Consider the following 17,259-nt stretch of genomic DNA (forward strand, 5'->3'; position numbering starts at 1 on the left):
GGCGTCCTCAGAGAGCACTGCGCCGTGCGCATTTCAACTACTGCCGAAGCAATCTCAGTGCGCCTCTTCACCCCGGCTCGCTTTCAGCAAGGTATGCTTTAAGCAGCTTTAAGTGGAGCCTCCTGAGGACTTCAAAGGCTTGAGAGCAAACAAGTGTCCCAGAGCTCGCAGCGCAAGATCAAATGAGACGACCGCGCGCACTAGATACTACACCCGCTCCAGGTCCGGAGAGCGCACGTTCCGACTGTCACTCAACCATGGCAGGAAATTTCTGCCACTTTGCATACTAAATGCTGGGTGTATTGCAACCATTTTCCATTTGTAACCTCTGATCTTTCCATATAGTGGGTATAATGTTTTGTCTCGGTATGTGGCTGACTGCTGCCATACAAAATAACCCCGGGGGGTTTCCCCCCGACAAAATCTTCTAACATACAGGAACTCGATGCATCGCATTGTGTTGCATTACCGCTAGTAACACAGGGTGGACAGATGACCAGGAACACCTTACAATCTAATGTCGTCAGTGGTGGAATGTAAAACCAATTTGATTCACGGAAATGAAGTTCCTCATTCCAAATTTGAATATTTCCATTTCATGCTACTTTCTACTTCAACTCCACTACAGTTCAGAGAGAAACATCGAACTTTTTACTCCATTACGTTTACCTGATGGCTTTAGTTACTAGTTACGTTACAGATTAAGATTTTACATACAAAACAGATGATGATCTTATACAATATGATGCAATGTGGTAGATTGAAGCACCTCAGAGGACATAAAGTAGTTAGTATCAGCTCCAGCGACTCAACCAACTATAACAATAAAATGCTATTTACATGTTACAGCATCAGTATTAACAATCCAATAATATAATATAATATATAATATAATAAAACACTCATAGGAGCATTTACTTTTAACACTATAAGTATATTTTTATATATATGTATATACACCCAGTACATGTGTACATGTATACACATGTACACATGTACTGTATTATGTGTGTGTGTGTGTGTGTATATATATATATAATATGTGTGTGTGTTTGTGGATATATATCTCTCTCTCTCTCCCAAACCAGTAGCTAGTTTTAATGTTGTGGCTGATCGGAGTATAATACCTATACAGCTGCCACATCCCATCTCCATCTCACTAACATGTAGTAAACTGTTACTGCTAAATATTCTCCCTCATATGAAACACAGAGACCAGCAGCCAGGTTTGATAAACTAGACTTAGCCTGCTGGTAAAAACTCATTACATTCGTTGAATTCGTAGTTTGTCTAGCTACACTGGCAGAGGAAAATGTGTCTCCACTCAGATAAAAAGTCTGAGTTACAAAGCAGAAGAGCCATTACCGTGTGTGTGTGTGTGTGTGTGTGTGTGTGTTTTCAAACTCGCACCCAATCACGTGCAACATTTATCATACTGGCCTGAATGTAAGACAACATAATTTTCTTGAAATCACACTTGAAAAGGTAGGGTTAGCTAATATTTGATTAATATCAAAATTAGTAATTTATGTTTTTGTTTTTATAATAGAGGGAGTAGTGGTTTAACATCAGCTCCCAGAGAGTGCTGCATTATGGGTTGTTTGTAGCCTTAGTATTGCTAAGTTTCTTCAAATCTGACAGTCTGTGTTTTGGAGTTAGTCTACCCAAAAAGTCCATGTAATGTATTTTTCTGCCACAGACAAAATTCCTGACCAGTAAAAATTTGTCGGAGAGACTAACCACAGACGGAATCATCTATCAAATGGTCGAATTACCCGTTGTCACAGAATGTCATGATGAGGATCTCAGAGACTGTCAAAAGAATGCTAGCAGCCAGGGAAAATCTATCGGACTGCTTCAAGAGCCTGATGGTGCATCTGAGCATGTGCCTACTCTGAGGCGTACAGAGCAGGAACACCACGCTAGCGCGGAAACCAAATAAAAACAAAAGTCTCGTGTCTTAACTCAGCTTACCAACATAGTAGGACAGGGTCCTTTTGAGGCGGTCGAAGACGAACCAGCGTTTCTTCCAGGACTTGATCTTGCCTCCCATCTTGACCAGGTAGCCCTTGCACATCTTCTCAGTGAGGATGACGTGGTAGCAGGTATCCACACTGTGGCCCGACGACTCGACGTGCGAGCGCAGGTCGAACTCCTCCTTCCTAATGGGCAGGTAGCGAGTCATAGGACGGGCCTGGATCGAAGAGAGAAAAAAAAAAAAAAAAATCAGACGAAAAACACAGGAGGATAAACGGCAAGTACAGCAAGGAGGGTCCACTGTCATGATGAGACGGGGCAGCATTGGTTCAGATGTGAGCCAGTACACCTCTAATAGGATGACACAGTTTGAATGGTTACTAATTCAGTGAAATGATCAACATTAACGTATATGTTGTACTTTTGCAACCTTGTCTCTATGCAAAGGTTTAGTGTCCTGGAATGGTCTGACGGCTGATTCTTATGTTTTTCAATTCTGAATACTAAAAATATTGGAATTTTGGAAAGTAATTATATTGAACACTGGCACAACCTATGCCATATGCCAGTCTAAAAACACCAAGGTATCTGCCTTCAGGAGCCCACATCTGTGAAGCCCTGCCATGTTTTCAGCAGGCAGGTGGAGTAATTTTATACCTTTCTACCATGCAGACTCAATTATGTCTCATTTTACTGACCTGAGAGAAGTTCTTGGACCTCATCTTGACCTCTTTCTCCACTAGCTGCTGCCGGTGGAAAGTTTCATCCTGCAGTCTTTTCTCCGCCTCCTCCCTTCTCCTCCTCTCCTCCTCCAGCATCTGACGGCGAGCCAGGCTCTCTCGTTCCTGGAGGAGAGTGCTTTCATTAAATATTTTTTTGATCTATGGAAGGAGTTTGCAGGGCAGGCATGCTATTTTTTTTCCAACCAGAACTCAGACTCTCATTCATGCATTTATGTAATTTTTTTTTCAGCCAAGACCTGCCTATAAACTCACACTGTCCACAGACGTTGTTCAGGTAAAGGAAATCTTGACACTGACATCCTTTAAATAAGACTTTTTGGTGTGCATGAGCTTTGTGATAATCAAATACAATCCTGGAGCATTTACTCCTGTTTGAGAGTATTTATCAAGGGAGACAAGTGTGTTAATACATGCTCTCAAACCAGGCCAAAACAGTGGCATTCTGGCTTAAATCTCCCACATTGTCTTCATAAATATAACTTTTAAAAAGAAGCTGTATACATATAGTGGAAAAACTGAAAAAGAGCAACCCCGTGGATGGATGGTAAGGAGAGAAGATAAAAAAAGAAGAGATAAAAGTTAACACAAGAAATGTGGGAGACAAAGTTTCAGACCAGAATATTGATTGGATCGTCTTTATTGGCCTTTGTACTTCGCACTAAACCTCTTCATCAAGGCACAAAGAGATGAAGACATTTGAAACAAAGAGGCCAATAAAAATGAATGAAAGGACTGAGTTGCTGTCATGAACCTTTATTTTTCAACATGCTACTCAGTTCAAAACTATTGACAGGAACACTGCAAGACCTCTCATCGGTAACTATGTATGGATTCAGGATAATCACAGTCTGATGCCGTAGCGCATGTCTTCTGACGTTGTGTCTTACCCGCGATTCAATAAGTCTGGCTTTCTCCAGCTGTGCCTCCTTCAGCATTTTCTCCATCTCCTCAATCTTCAGCGTGTCCACTCCTCCGACACTGATGTCAGACAACAACAACAACAGTTACCACAAAACGTTCATCTGCATTCAAACTGATTCTAAGATACTAACATTTGAAGCTTCCCGTCAACATCAGGTGCAGTGTTGTTCAGTTGTACAACATGGGTCCTCTCTACCTTTGTCATGTGCTGTGCATCAGTGGTGTCTGACACTGATTAGACCAGATCTTAGAAAGAAGGCCAACATCAGCCTGATGTGTTGGTTTGCTTCCGTGAGTCTGATCCTACTTTCAAAGTTATAACGGAGTTTGTGTAGCTGCAGTGGATAAGTACTTCTAGCTGCTAAATGGTTGGGAAAAAAAAAAGAAAAAGTTATTGTGCTGTGAGGATCTACATGTGGAAATATGATGAAATATAGACATCTTCTGTCCGTCTCTGTTCATCAACATAACGATGTCTCGTGTATTTTCCCAAGTCCCTAATTCTCATTATAACACAGGAGCTCTTTAATGACGGGTCCTATGGCTTTAAATCCCATTTGTAAATATGTAGTATTTCCTAACAGCTCATAACGTGTACATTACATGATCTAAATTTGTAAGCCACTCACATGTAGCTATAATTCATTTCACAGACGGAAACATTTTAACATACCCAAGTAAAGAGGGAAAAGTTAGGGGATGAGGTAGAGAGGGTGAATATTGATATCTATTGTTAAGAAGTAGAACAACAACCGCTATATTAAAAAATAATACCAAAATCCACCTCAAGTTACTGATATACTGCTATGAAACAGTCAGTGTGTCTTTGCCAAAACCTTTACCATTTCCTCCTCCCCTCCTGTCTCCACTGTTCATTATAGAACAAAAAAAACAAAAAAACCGTAGTATTAATAGTTTTTGGAATTTGACTCTTGAGAGCTATAAAGGAAATCGGAAAAACGCGTGCTGCTGAGAACCTGCTGTGTTGAACATTGTTGCAATAAGTCACATGAACAGATGGTCTCCAAATTAGCCAACCTGTGGATAAAGACTTTAACTGGTGGAGAGCAGCCTGGGAGTCTGGGGGTTAGCTGTGTGTCTCTTGTGATTGCATTTGTCTGTGTGTGTGTGTGTGTGTGTGTGTGTGTGTGTGTGTGTGTGTGTGTGTGTGTGTGTGTGTGTGTGTGTGTGTGTGTGTGTGTGTGTGTGTGTGTGTGTGTGCGCGCGCTTGTCTGGCTCTGATTTTAGTTCTTCATTCAGTAGCTTGATATGAAGGTGCTAACAGTCAAATTTTGTAAATATATTAGCAACTAATAGGATGCTTATAAATAGTTTACTCTCTAAGATTTCAAAAAGTAATGAAAAATATCCATAATAAGTTCCCAGAGCCCAAAGCAACATCTTCAAACGTCTCGTTGTGCTCAACTAACAGAACCAAAACCTAAAGATATTCAGTTAACTGTCACAGAAGAAAAAGAAAACCAGTAAATATTCACACAGTAAATCTTTGAGTTTCAGTCAATGTGCAGCTGTTTTGTCTTTATCATAGGTTGATTTCCAAACACCTGGCACCTTTACCCATGTCACTCCTCTATAACATATTCTTTTATACCGTCTGAGTAGTACTGATCAACTCTATGATGCTTATGTAATCAGCCATATTAAATCAGATTCATGTTATCAAAGGATGACAATGAGTTCTCTGGAAAAATGGTCAATAGTAGCCTGTCTTTGTCAGTATACTTTGGCCACGACTGCGTTTGTCTTTTCCTGTGTCGTACCTGGACATGTTATCTGGCGAGCAGGCCGAGTTGTTCCCCGTGGACACACTGGTGTCCATGCTGTCGGAGCTCTCCAGGCTCAGTGTGTCGTAGGGCTGCTCTCCGGCTGAAGGTGGCTGGTGGTGCAGGATGGAGTGGTGAACCAGCGGAGGGGGGCCTACAGAGCTGTGGCTCAGTGTGGGGCTGTAGGCCATGACGGGGGAGTAGGAGGGCGATGAGGAAGACGCAGTCAGGAGGTGGGGCTGAGAGCCGTGGAGTGCTTCCCACTGGCACTGAGCCTCGGCTGCCGCTCTCTGTTTGAGCTCGGCCAGACGACGACGCTGCTCTTCGATCACCTGCTGACCTGGAGGGAGGAGGGTGGGATCTGATCAGTGGATTTTTCTGATTATGATCTGAGATAGCAGATGGTTCAGTGACTGAACTTGAACCCCGCAAGCAACACCATCAACGAGTCAGCAGAGGCCCATTTGTTTCCGACAGAAACCAACAAGCTGGCTGTAGAGTATCCCAAGCGTCTAAAGCTGAAGACCTACGAAATGTACAACCATCGCCAGCACCAGCCCACAAACTACAAGACCATAAACCATGCACCACACATACAAGTATGTGCTCTCTTAGAATCACAAGCTTGAAGATCATTTTCAAAACCAAAAAAGTCCTACCACCACAAAGTTGGAGCGAAAGTTAAGTACAGGTATCTATCGAACTTCTCACAGATCAAATCCATGCTGCTGTGCACCTGATATTTGGTGGATACATTTGGAAAGAGGTGCCCAGGTAGGGAACTCCAAACGGAGGAACGCAGCGAACACTGAACATGCAAGATTTATTCTCCACTAGCAGGAACATTCATAGAAGATTGATGGATGAAGAAAGAGTGTTCAATGTTATAGATAAAAGAAAACATGAAAAGAAATCTTCTGGGGAGAAGAATTAATCACACCACAGATGGAAGAGACGGAGGGATGAGGATAAAGAGAGGAGGGTTACGTGGAGACAGGGTCTGAAATTAACAGCCGCCAAGTGTCAGGTTCTGGTAAATGCTACCTTTGATGGAGAAATCCACAGAAGTAACCTGCCAGACTGATTTAGCTTTTGGATAACACTTGATTTTTTTTTTTAGATTTATACAGTCTTTGGTCTTTATATTGAAATGTAAAGACAGGCTGCTGAGTGGCTGTCTGTTACGCTGCTCTGTGCAAAGTGATGGCATCTCAATCTCTGCTTCTCTGCTGTTTGAATGGTAAACCTTTCCACGTGCTATCTTTAATTACATTTGAATGAATGAATTAAAACTCTGCAAGTGAATTTGCCCATTTTTCAGTGATTCAAGCAATAAAACAGGCAGGCTGAACAAGAGATTATTCACGGCAATTTTGTTTGTTGAGCCTTGGCAGGAGACAAAACGGTTAGTTTCAGACACTGCACGTGACTTATGAAGAGACAGTAGATGAAAAAACAGGATGGCTCCCGCTGGACAAAATGAAGAAAAACATAAGAAAATTATCAGCTCCTGGACACGGTGATCCATCTACCTGCTGAGCTTTCCTCAACGGTGTTCTGTCTGGAGGCCTGGGGCTCTGTGGTGCAACAGCACAGAAAGAGACAAATTCACAGACGTGAGGAAAACCCGAACTGCAGACGCTGACAAGTGTGACCAGCTCCTATTTCTAGCCCAGCACCCGTGGGTGGCCGCCAGCTGAGCTAAAACACCAGACTGCTTTGCTCGGATCCATGTAGTCAAACGGCACTGACGCAGGAGGAACGCCGTCCTCTCTACAACTGCACTAATGTCACACACACATACAAAACAGCTCAGTGAAGACGAGAAGCGTAACACTCAACAATAACCAACAAGTTAATGAGAACATGGTGTGGCACTAATCACTACTGAATGTCTATTAACGGATGATTACTTTGTCTATTACAGCATTTACTCTTTATTAGAAAGTGTTATAGCACTGTTTTATCTTTAGTGCTTTACTAAAAGTCTAATCACTTCTCACATGCAAATAGAACTTTTATATGTGCTCTTAAGTCTTGTGAACATCTGCTGTTGAGGCTGTTGTTTGTTTTCTCTGTCTTCTTCTTTATGTAATGCACATTAAGTTACATTGTGTGTATTGTGCTGTATCAATAAAATTAATACGTGTTAAGCTCTAAGGAATAGTTAGTATTTTAACCCATGCTTAACGTAGATCCGTTGTTCAAAACCTTTTCGGCTTGTGACGACCTTAAAATGAAGCGATGTCTCTGTCCGTCAAATTTTCAGCAACTGCGTGTGCACACATTGCATACTTTTACCACTAAGTCCAAAAGTGACTGAGTATTCTTTACAGGCTCGAAGATGTAAAATTGACCAAGAAAAAAAAACCCAGAGAGATTAAAGACCAGCTGAAAAAAAAAAAAAAAAAAAACTGCAGGAAATGGTTTCTTTTTTCTCCACTTTCCTATCCTGTTGTCTTGCGACACCTCAGACTTTTCGTGCAACCCCTTGGGAGGTCCTAACCCCCTGGTTGGGAACCACTATGTCGCTGTATCAATGACTGATTTATCCTCATTAAATTCATGCTGTAATTATTTGTAACAAATCATTTACCATTAATGAGTAAACAATGTAGGACATCGGTGTAGTGTTCAGATAGTTGCTACTGAATTATTACATGAGTATGAAGACTGCTTCGTGAATGTTTCAGTGCTAAGGAGCGTTGATTTTCTGTAAAGTGAAACTCAGTGGCAGAGCAGGTCAGCTCAGTTACCTTTCTGCTGCAGAGCCAGCTGTCTCTTGGTCTCGATGTCCTGCAGGGTTGCAGCAAGGTTCCTGGGCAGGCTGCCAGTGCTGTTGGCCACCAGCAGGGGGCTCTGCTGGGTCAGAGGGAGCAGAGAGAGTATCTGAACTTAATGTCAAAAACAGGTTCATATTGGGTTTAAATTATAATCTGGATTGTAGAACTGCGGCTGACATTCTCAAAGAAGATGAAGGTTTAAGACTTGATTAGAGGTTGATGGCCCCACCACTACAGCTGTTGAAAATGAACAGCCGGTCTACCTTGGAGCTTGTGTTGCGTCCAAGTGTTGCTGCTCCGTGCTGATGAGGAGATGCAGAGCCCGATTTAGGCTGATGAAGAGAAAGACCTGGATCAGTGTCCAGCTTGGAGCGGAACACCTGAGGGAGGAAGCAGACAGGATGAAGGTGTCGAGATTAGGAACTGCTGATAATGTGTGTTGAGACCAACCCATGTGATGTTAGAACGATGTTAGAAGTACAACTGAAATCCACCATGGATGAGTTGCAAGCACCTGAGGGAAAATCATGGTTAAAAGCAGGATTTGCGTTATGCTGCGAGTACTTCTGATCACTGATGTAGTCACAGTAAATAAAATGCTGGAATGACAAAAAAAAAAAAAAAAAAAAAAAAAATCATTTATTTCAGTATCAAAGCCTGTATGAAAAATATCAGTGCCAACAGACAATACATGAGTTAAAATGTGGGTTAATATACACAACACAACACAACACAACACAACACAACACAACACAACACACACACACACGTGGAATAGCATCCCAGTCCCTTTCACTGAATATCTCTGATCAGGCCACAGAAGCTAATGCTGTATTCATGTACTATAAGTTCTGTGTGGACTTTTTGTGGAGTTTAAAGGATTGTCTTCAAAGCGTTCACACATTTTAATTCATTTAAAGCAGTGATTGAAGTATTTTGTGGACTTCTGCTGCAGACTGTTACTCTCAGCTTTATTCCAACCTTAAGCGAATAAAATGGCTCCATGTTTTACTCCAATGCAAACACTGAAATTCAAGTCACTATCAAAAAGCTCCAGCACACAACTGTGACCTATAATTTCACTATAAAGTGTGTTAAACTGTGTTCATAAAGTAATATATGAATTCAGCTTGTTTTCATTAGTCAGACTGAAACTCTCTTTGTACATAATGACAGTTAGTCATTATGTACACTATTTGAAAGGTGAGGTTAACTGTGTTTTCTAGCAGTTTTCAGGAATCTTTAAGGGGAAACGCTGTCAATGCAAACTTTTTCATCTGATGTGAATGCAGCATGATTAAACCCCTGGCATGAAAAAGTGCTGTTTTCCTCTCTCCCTTTGACACAACCACATACAAACACAGAACCATCTTCTCTGGATGTGAGTCAATAAGCAGCAGGCCGAAGGTTGGCACGGGCATTACAGCACACAGAAACAGCAAAAGGGTGAGTGGAAAAAAAGAAGGGGAAAGAAGAAGGGAGGCCCTCTACCTGCAGCACGGGCCTGCGGCCTGAGAGAGACTTGGCTGGCAGAGGGGGAGGACATAGCTGGCTGGAGTCAGCCATCAGCTCCTGGTACCACTGCTCTAAATCTAGCTTGCGCAGGTGAGACCTGCTGCCCTCAGACTGGTACTGGAGAGCACACAGGGGGAGCGGCAGCACAGAAGAGAGGGTGGAGGGGAGGAGAGAAAGGAAAAAAGAAGAGAAGACAAGAAAAGATTAGAAAGCATTCAAAGACAGTAGGAAGAGGGTAGAAACATTTGTTTTATACACTCTCAAAAACTGTAATTAAGGTTTTTTTATACTTTGGAAATTAAATATCTGCAACACATTATTGTTGTCAGCTGCATTATGCTTTTTACCCTCCAGCTGCTAGATCTCTATTTTCCACGTCTGTATTTTAATTCTGTGATTCTGCTGCAATGACCCAATTTCTCACAGCAACATTAAAGTTTTCCGCTAATTTTATGTTTTACTTCACTTCAGCTTTCCTTTGACCCCAATACCTACAGAATCTCTATGGTTTAGAATTGACAGGCTCTTAAAGAATAACACTATATTTATTCTTGTTCTCTTGCTGCCATTATTGCTGCGGTTTTTAACCACAGTCACAGGCACCCACTGTCTGTTACATCTCAACTGTTATGAAAAATCACATTTTAACAGCAGACTGAGCCATGCTGCCTTCATAATACAGCAGTTGCTGACACGAGCAGCTTAATCGCCATGTTAAATAAAACCGTCCTCATTTTTTCCATTGCTGCAAGTGGAAATGAGGAGGTAAAAGTGATTTATTCAAACTCAGTTCGGGCACAACAAGCTAATTTTAAGATACAGAGGCAGTGAGTGGGGAAATACACATGATATTTCATATGATGGTCTACATAAGTAAAATCAGGAGTATGAATGTGAGCGACTTTGAGCAGATCTTTGAAAACAATGGGGGTCTGGGACTTCAGGCCAACCTGTTGTATGACAGACAGTAACAGATCCAGACTATGACAAATCCAGAACCATCGCAGGGTTTAGAGTCTTCATGGGCTTCAGTGATGACAGTAAAAAGCCTAATGTTAACCTGTAACACTTAAAGCAATACACACTGACTTCATCTGCAGGTAAATAAATTTCCTTTTTTGTATGAGGGTGGGAGGAGTAAATGGACAGTGAAGCAAGGGACAGTTATACAAAGGATGGCGACAATTAGAAGAAAAAAGGGGGAGGGTTGTCTCATTTAAGCGTTAGTTTACTCTCCTGGAAACAACAACAACAGCCCAACAAAAAAATCTGTTGGGATCTGGGGTATTTTCTGTCGGGATGTACAGAATAGGATTTAGGCAAACCTATTCAGAACTAAGGGATGAAGTTAAGAAATGTAGGACCGATCCATTCTTTCATCTAATCCCTCAGATAGTGTGAATGGATTACAGCAAGGTTTCCATGAATTCTGTATCCGTCTGATGCTGCCTTTTCAAAACTCCGCTGACTGGCCCAAAGAGGGGACGCTATGTTTCCAGGCCAAGGTATGCTGACTTTAGTGGTGTCCCAAATTCATACGACATACAGTACTAATTCTGAGCACGTTTTGAGTGTGTGGTGCGTTCATAATGAACAAATGACGAAATAAACTATACTTAAAGCAGACAGTTAGCATACCAAGTACAGTCAATTTTTAATGCAAACTATTCTCAACAACTGCAAACATTAAAAGAATTTGTTGTCAATGGTGAAACAGCCCCAGAGAGATTTTGGAAAACATAGAATAAGTCTAAAATCTTTAGACAAATATTTTGTCTTAGCTTTGTGAAGTTTAATTGACTTTCCAAAGTCAGTTTGACTGACGCCTCATGATGCCTGCTTCTTATCATTTTCTGTTAGTATAAAGCTGTTAAGTACGCAGAGTCTTTGTATACTAACTGCTACAACGTATAATATGACAATAAGTATGCAGTACACCCTGTATAGAAATGATTGGTAGTATGAATTTGGGAAACACAGATGCTGTAATTTTCATTGTATTTAGTTTAAGGCATTTGCATTCTTCATTTCAATTTGTCCGGGAACACCATCTTGATGAGGTACTAGAACAGACCTTCTTCACAGCAGACACTGTGTCATGTCAAAGCAGGGAAGGCACAGGTTTAATTAATAATATTAATGAAGGCTGCATTCCATCTATGTGAGCCAGGTCCGGGGGTTTGGTATTCGTCGGACATTTGGTGGAACAGAGCCATCACTGATATTACAGGTTGCGACTGTGGTTTTTCCAGCTTTGATAAGTCAAAAATATCTGGGTACCTTACAACTCCCAACCTAGGGGTCGGGACCCACACACATCTTGCGACCCCTCAGATCTGTCTGAGGGGTCAGATGATGAACAATCTCTTTTCAGCTACACCACTTTATGTTCCATTTTTCAAAATTTCCACTAATCTTTGCTTCAATTCGTGTGAGCTGCTGCATAATTTACCTCCAGAAAATACTCAAATAAAACAATGAAAAAAATCCTTTGGTCACAGCCTTGTAAGCAGACATAGCTGTGTTTTAGAAACTACTGCCTTATGCCCTCAAACAAGTGCAAGCACACAGGTTCTTAGCAGGAGGAGAATAGGGAAGGACAGCACACACCTCCACAGAGAGAGATAGGGAGGAGCCATGAGGTGAGGGGTGGCAGGAGAAGGCAGGGTCTACTGCTCCAGATTGCAGGGGCTGGCGAAGCGGGGAGGTAGGGGACGATTCCACTTTTGGCATCCCATACATCTGACTTAACTGGCCCACCGTCACATACTCCTTCCCAGAGGAAACACACACACACACACACACACACACACACACCGGTAGAGAAGGAGAGAGAGGGAGACGGGAGTGAAGACAGACACATCAGCAAGACAGGCAGCAGGTGGGAAACATATCGAGTACACTTAGTGACCTTTTGCATCATGAAGGTGTGAGGGAAGGAGGGTGTGAAAGGAAACACTGAATGGATTAAAACACATAGCATAAGGTAACACAATACACGCAATCGACAACAGGGTTATATCGGAGCCAACACTGGCCTCTTGTCATATCATTCACCTCTAACATGCTGCAAGTGTTACTTTGATAATATTGTACAGATCAATATTACACTTTTGTCTCCGGGAAGTCTCTAATTTCTTAATTTGTGACATTTTGATCAAAATCCAGACAGGTATAAATCACTTTTCATATATTCATTTTTATCCTGGGTTTTACTCACATGTAACTAGAGCTGGCTCTCACTGGGAATCAGTCAAAAACTGGTCAAATAGTTCCTCATTTAAATCATCATTTTGGTCAGTGTTAGACTGTATTATGTTTAGTTTCAGATCTTTATGGTGTTTAGAAAAATTTAATAGAGATGCATGCCATCTTGCTACTTTCAGCAATCAAATATAGGCATAAAATGCCCCCAAAACACCTTCATTAAATACTTTATTTTGCTTCCAGTACCAAAACTCAGCTGTGTACATTAATATAAAAATTCATATTACACCCAGTCCCTACATGTTAGACAGGAAATGTTTTTACACTGAATATTTATGGCATGCAGTTTTACAGTTTACCACCTGCAGTAATAAATAAAAATACCAGTTTTTGTTTGCTTCAATAAAAACCTACATTTGTAAGTCCAGACCTAATGAAACCATCTGTATTGCTAATGCGATCCAGACATCCTCAGTGTCTACTGTAAATTAAGACTGTCACACAGCTACGGAGAGGGTGAGTACGAGCTGCTTACACCCAAGGCCCATGTATCATAGAGCAAGGCCAACAGCGCAGGCACTTTGATTAACTGCAAGCCAGCAGAGGGAGCAGCATGACATGAGAATGGAAGGATGGGGAGACAGAGAGAGGCGAGAAAGTGAATAAATACAGATCAAGTCAGGAAAGAAACAGACAGGAAGTGATGGTACCTCGCAGGCGCCAGCTAATGCAGCATCTATGGCAAACGAGCGGCCGTGTGAGACGGGCTTGCTGCTGTCACGGTGGCCGCTACCGCCGTACATCTTATAAACGTCCGACAGCTTCATATACTCCTGAAGCCAGCAGCCAACAGCGGTCAGACAGGATGAGAAGCCATGAGGACAACGCAGTACTGCACTTCTGACGCAAGGTACATTCACGCACATTCACACACACACACACACACGCCCGCCCAAGCCCAGAGCCAACCCACAATGAATGCACTGAGCTTTTTTAGTTTGCAGATTATGTCTTGAGACTTCTCTGCAAGCCAACAACCAGGCCCATATTTGTCTGGTTATCCGGTTGTTGTTAGGGCGGTTAAAAAAGTGCATAGTGTGTGTGAAAACAGACAAGCAGGAACACACTCAGCAGCAAACACAGTGTACATTATCTTTAGCATCACGAGTGGCGGACACACAATCAGTTCACAGACAGGCACTTTGCTTTCACAACAACCAGTGATGTAGTGGTCAATAAAAAAAACTTATAAAACTGTCAACTGTGTTTTGTCATAATGCAGTAAACAACTGTGGAGGCACACTGGTAACTCTTCTGAACATAAAAAGTGAGCAAAGGGAGATTTTAGGTGGGTTAATCTTGGGTTAATCCACTACATCCCTGGACAAAAACCCAACTTCACCTGAAAGCTACTGTGCTGGCCCCTCTTCTCATTAATTAAGGTCTACTGGAAAAAGTGACCTGGGCCACCATAGTACAGCACAGTAGATCACAGGCGTAATTAGAGCCATAGTGCGACCAGGACACTGACAGCGCATTCAGTGACCTTTAGGGTGAGTTGCACACGAAAGCAGAGAGGAAGCGGTGGGCTTCATGCAGGGATCATTAGTCCAATTACCTCCGTAGGGCTGCTGGGGTACAACTGACAGGGAGGGGAGGGATGTAAGTAGGAAGGAGAGGCTTGACAGAGGGAATGCTGGGAGGAGTGGACATCCTCCAACAACAGGTCAGCCTCGCTGATATGGAGCATTTCCTGTTTCAACAGTAGGGGATAAGTGCTTTTAATGCCTACAGAAAACTTCCGGGACACGAGATACAAGTTCATAAAGTTGAAGGGAATGTGTGATGCAGGTCTTCTGTCATTTGCCTTCCCTCTGTTGAAGCTTCAGGCAGCGCTGTCCAATGACAATGTGTTCTAAGTTAAACACTCTAGCAAAGCAGTGACCAATAAAAGATTAGTTTACTCTACACACTAACCAGTAAGAAACATGTCAAGTACATTTTCCATCATAAATCTTGATCTGATTGCACCATGTGTAGATCCAATTAGACCCAAAAGATTATCAACAAGTCTGCACACCAACAAATCACTGCCAGTTCAAGAAGCAAATGTGGTGACGAATAAGCTGAGTCATCAAAGCTCCGTTTTGTTTTCAGGCCAGGATCGCTGAGTGCAAATGTGTGATTGTTTTCACTGGACAAACACTGAAGCTGGTGGTTTTCTCACCTCTCTCATTGCAGTGGAGGACTTGGGGAAGCTCTTTCCTCCAGTCAGGGTATGGTATCTCTTCTCCAGGGCCAACAGTCTCTCCTTCTCCTGGAACATAAAGACATAGATTTTTTTTTTTTTTTTTTTTTTTTTTTTTAAATAAACGGGAGCAACTGTTAAAATATAGGACAAATAAAGAAAGTGCCCTGGATATCAGCATTATTGTAAATCGCTCATTTTTTACAACATAAAGGATCTCTGCAATTTTCTGCCACTGTACTTTCAAAAACCCCACTTAGAATGAAACATTACTGAAAGCACTGACAGTGAGAATAGTTGGGACAGGTCGATGTGTACCTTTTGGAGCATCTGCAGTGTCAGGGTTCTGTCTTTACCCAGCCGCTCACACTCCTGAGAAGCCTGTAGGCTGAGCTGGTTGGCCTGGTTCTCTAGAGCAGACACCTTCTCCTACAGAAGACAACACAGAATGAATTTAATCTTCAATGCAAACTACAAAAACAACATAGCCAGTGCTGTATAATTTTCTAAAAATAAGGTCAGACTAAATAGACACTGAACAACTGAGCAAATTATTTCTCACTGGAAGCTTACACAAAAACCCATATGATTCAAACCAGAGTCAAGATATTCCCTGTATTCCTACTCCTCCACAGTTGGTCAGGTGTTTCCTCACCTTCCTCTTGGCCACAGTGCTGTGGTACTCTGCCCTCTCCTGGAGCAGCTGCTGGCTGATGGTTTCTCTTTCCTCCTCTAGGCTGCTTTCTCTCTCTAGCTGCTGAAACTCCAGGTCCTCAAACTTTTTGGTTCCGGCTTCCAGCGCTTCTCCATCCTAATGGAGGCCGACACACATTATCAGCGGTTACATCATAATCAGAAAACGTACTACATACACTGCTCGTTTTTAAAGCCATCCACTATTCCCAGACTAGCGTAACTGCTAATAACAACGCACAAACACCTTGACATTTATATCTTAAACTGTTTACAACATTTTCCCGGGATGGCTGAAGCTTGTTTTTGGGACAACCAAAAGCCCAGCATGCTCAGCCAAGCAGACAGCCATGAAGAACATGCTCCTACTGCAGCATAGCTACTGGTTTGGTAATTAGATGTACTGTAAAGTACAGGAGGAAACGGATGGTCATTTACCCTGAAAAAACATATTTCACACTGGAAGATTTATGGTCAAAATCTGATTTGATTCTTCCCTTCATCACTTTCACTCTACTCTTCGACTTAAACTTCTACAGAATAAACACCAACAATATGGGCTAATAATGTTATGATCCAAATACTATATGGAAAAAAAAACTATTACCAAACGTATGTATCAATATATCTTCATTGAAAACATTGATATAAAAACAGTGCTGGCTTCGATGTAAATACATATCCTACTGCGTATTCCAGAGATTTATCTCGGGCATCAGCCTGTCCCCGCTCTTGTTGCAATGTCGCTATGTAGTTGCTGAAAGTTTGAGTTTTCCAGCACTTCTGTCAGCAGCAGGGGGAAGAGTGTTTGAGGCTGAAGGCTCTTGAGAGCCTGTGACCCAACAGCCTGCAAAGTCGAGTCACTGACATGCAGTCCGAGGTGGAAATTACTTATTTTTCCCAGTGATCGAAACGCAGGAACAAAAGACCCAAAATGTCAAACACGTAAGCATTGAGAAAGAAGTCATACACCTTGGGAGCAACTTTTTGTCTTTTTTTTTTTAGACTTTATCCTGCTTTGCAACACAAACTGAACTGTATATCTGCTCTCCTGACTGAGCCCGAAATTCCTGCCTGACCATTATAAAACTCTGTAAAATCAGATCTCAAACTTCACACACGCTGGACTCTCTGAATATGAGCCAAACAAATTACTTACATTGCTTAATTAAAAAAAAGGGCTCTTGCTTTACATGGGGCTTTACTGAATGGTTGATGTAGTATCACTAGCGACGGAAGAGCTATTTCAACAAATGCACATAGAATACAATTATTATTCTAGCTGGTAAAGACTCTTGTCTTTTTGTTAACCTTCCTTATAAGTGGTAAGATAAAATGTACAGACTGACTCTAAACCAAACATTCAATTTACATAAAAGATGTCACAG

The 17,259-nt window shown here is 41.9% G+C and overlaps 1 protein-coding gene across 21 annotated transcripts in view; it reads right to left on the bottom strand.

Annotated features, from left to right (window-relative positions):
* phldb1b (pleckstrin homology-like domain, family B, member 1b) overlaps positions 1-17,259 on the bottom strand; it is a 116,010-nt gene that overhangs the window by 3,754 nt on the left and 94,997 nt on the right. For 10 of the 21 annotated variants that reach the window (XM_040130837.1, XM_040130832.1, XM_040130835.1 and 7 more), the window contains 14 exons: positions 15,834-15,989; positions 15,497-15,607; positions 15,158-15,247; positions 14,549-14,683; positions 13,641-13,763; positions 12,334-12,495; positions 9,700-9,840; positions 8,472-8,588; positions 8,182-8,287; positions 6,958-7,002; positions 5,423-5,765; positions 3,608-3,698; positions 2,676-2,822; positions 1,975-2,194 (listed from right to left, as the gene is read on the bottom strand). In XM_040130837.1, coding sequence (XP_039986771.1) covers positions 1,975-2,194; positions 2,676-2,822; positions 3,608-3,698; positions 5,423-5,765; positions 6,958-7,002; positions 8,182-8,287; positions 8,472-8,588; positions 9,700-9,840; positions 12,334-12,495; positions 13,641-13,763; positions 14,549-14,683; positions 15,158-15,247; positions 15,497-15,607; positions 15,834-15,989 — 1,987 coding nt within the window. The remainder of the gene's footprint in view (positions 1-1,974; positions 2,195-2,675; positions 2,823-3,607; positions 3,699-5,422; positions 5,766-6,957; positions 7,003-8,181; positions 8,288-8,471; positions 8,589-9,699; positions 9,841-12,333; positions 12,496-13,640; positions 13,764-14,548; positions 14,684-15,157; positions 15,248-15,496; positions 15,608-15,833; positions 15,990-17,259) is intronic. The other 11 variants (XM_040130850.1, XM_040130831.1, XM_040130834.1 and 8 more) reach the window with 9 other exon arrangements.

This window comes from Xiphias gladius, chromosome 7 (genome assembly GCF_016859285.1).
Source record: "Xiphias gladius isolate SHS-SW01 ecotype Sanya breed wild chromosome 7, ASM1685928v1, whole genome shotgun sequence".
NCBI lineage: Eukaryota > Metazoa > Chordata > Actinopteri > Istiophoriformes > Xiphiidae > Xiphias > Xiphias gladius.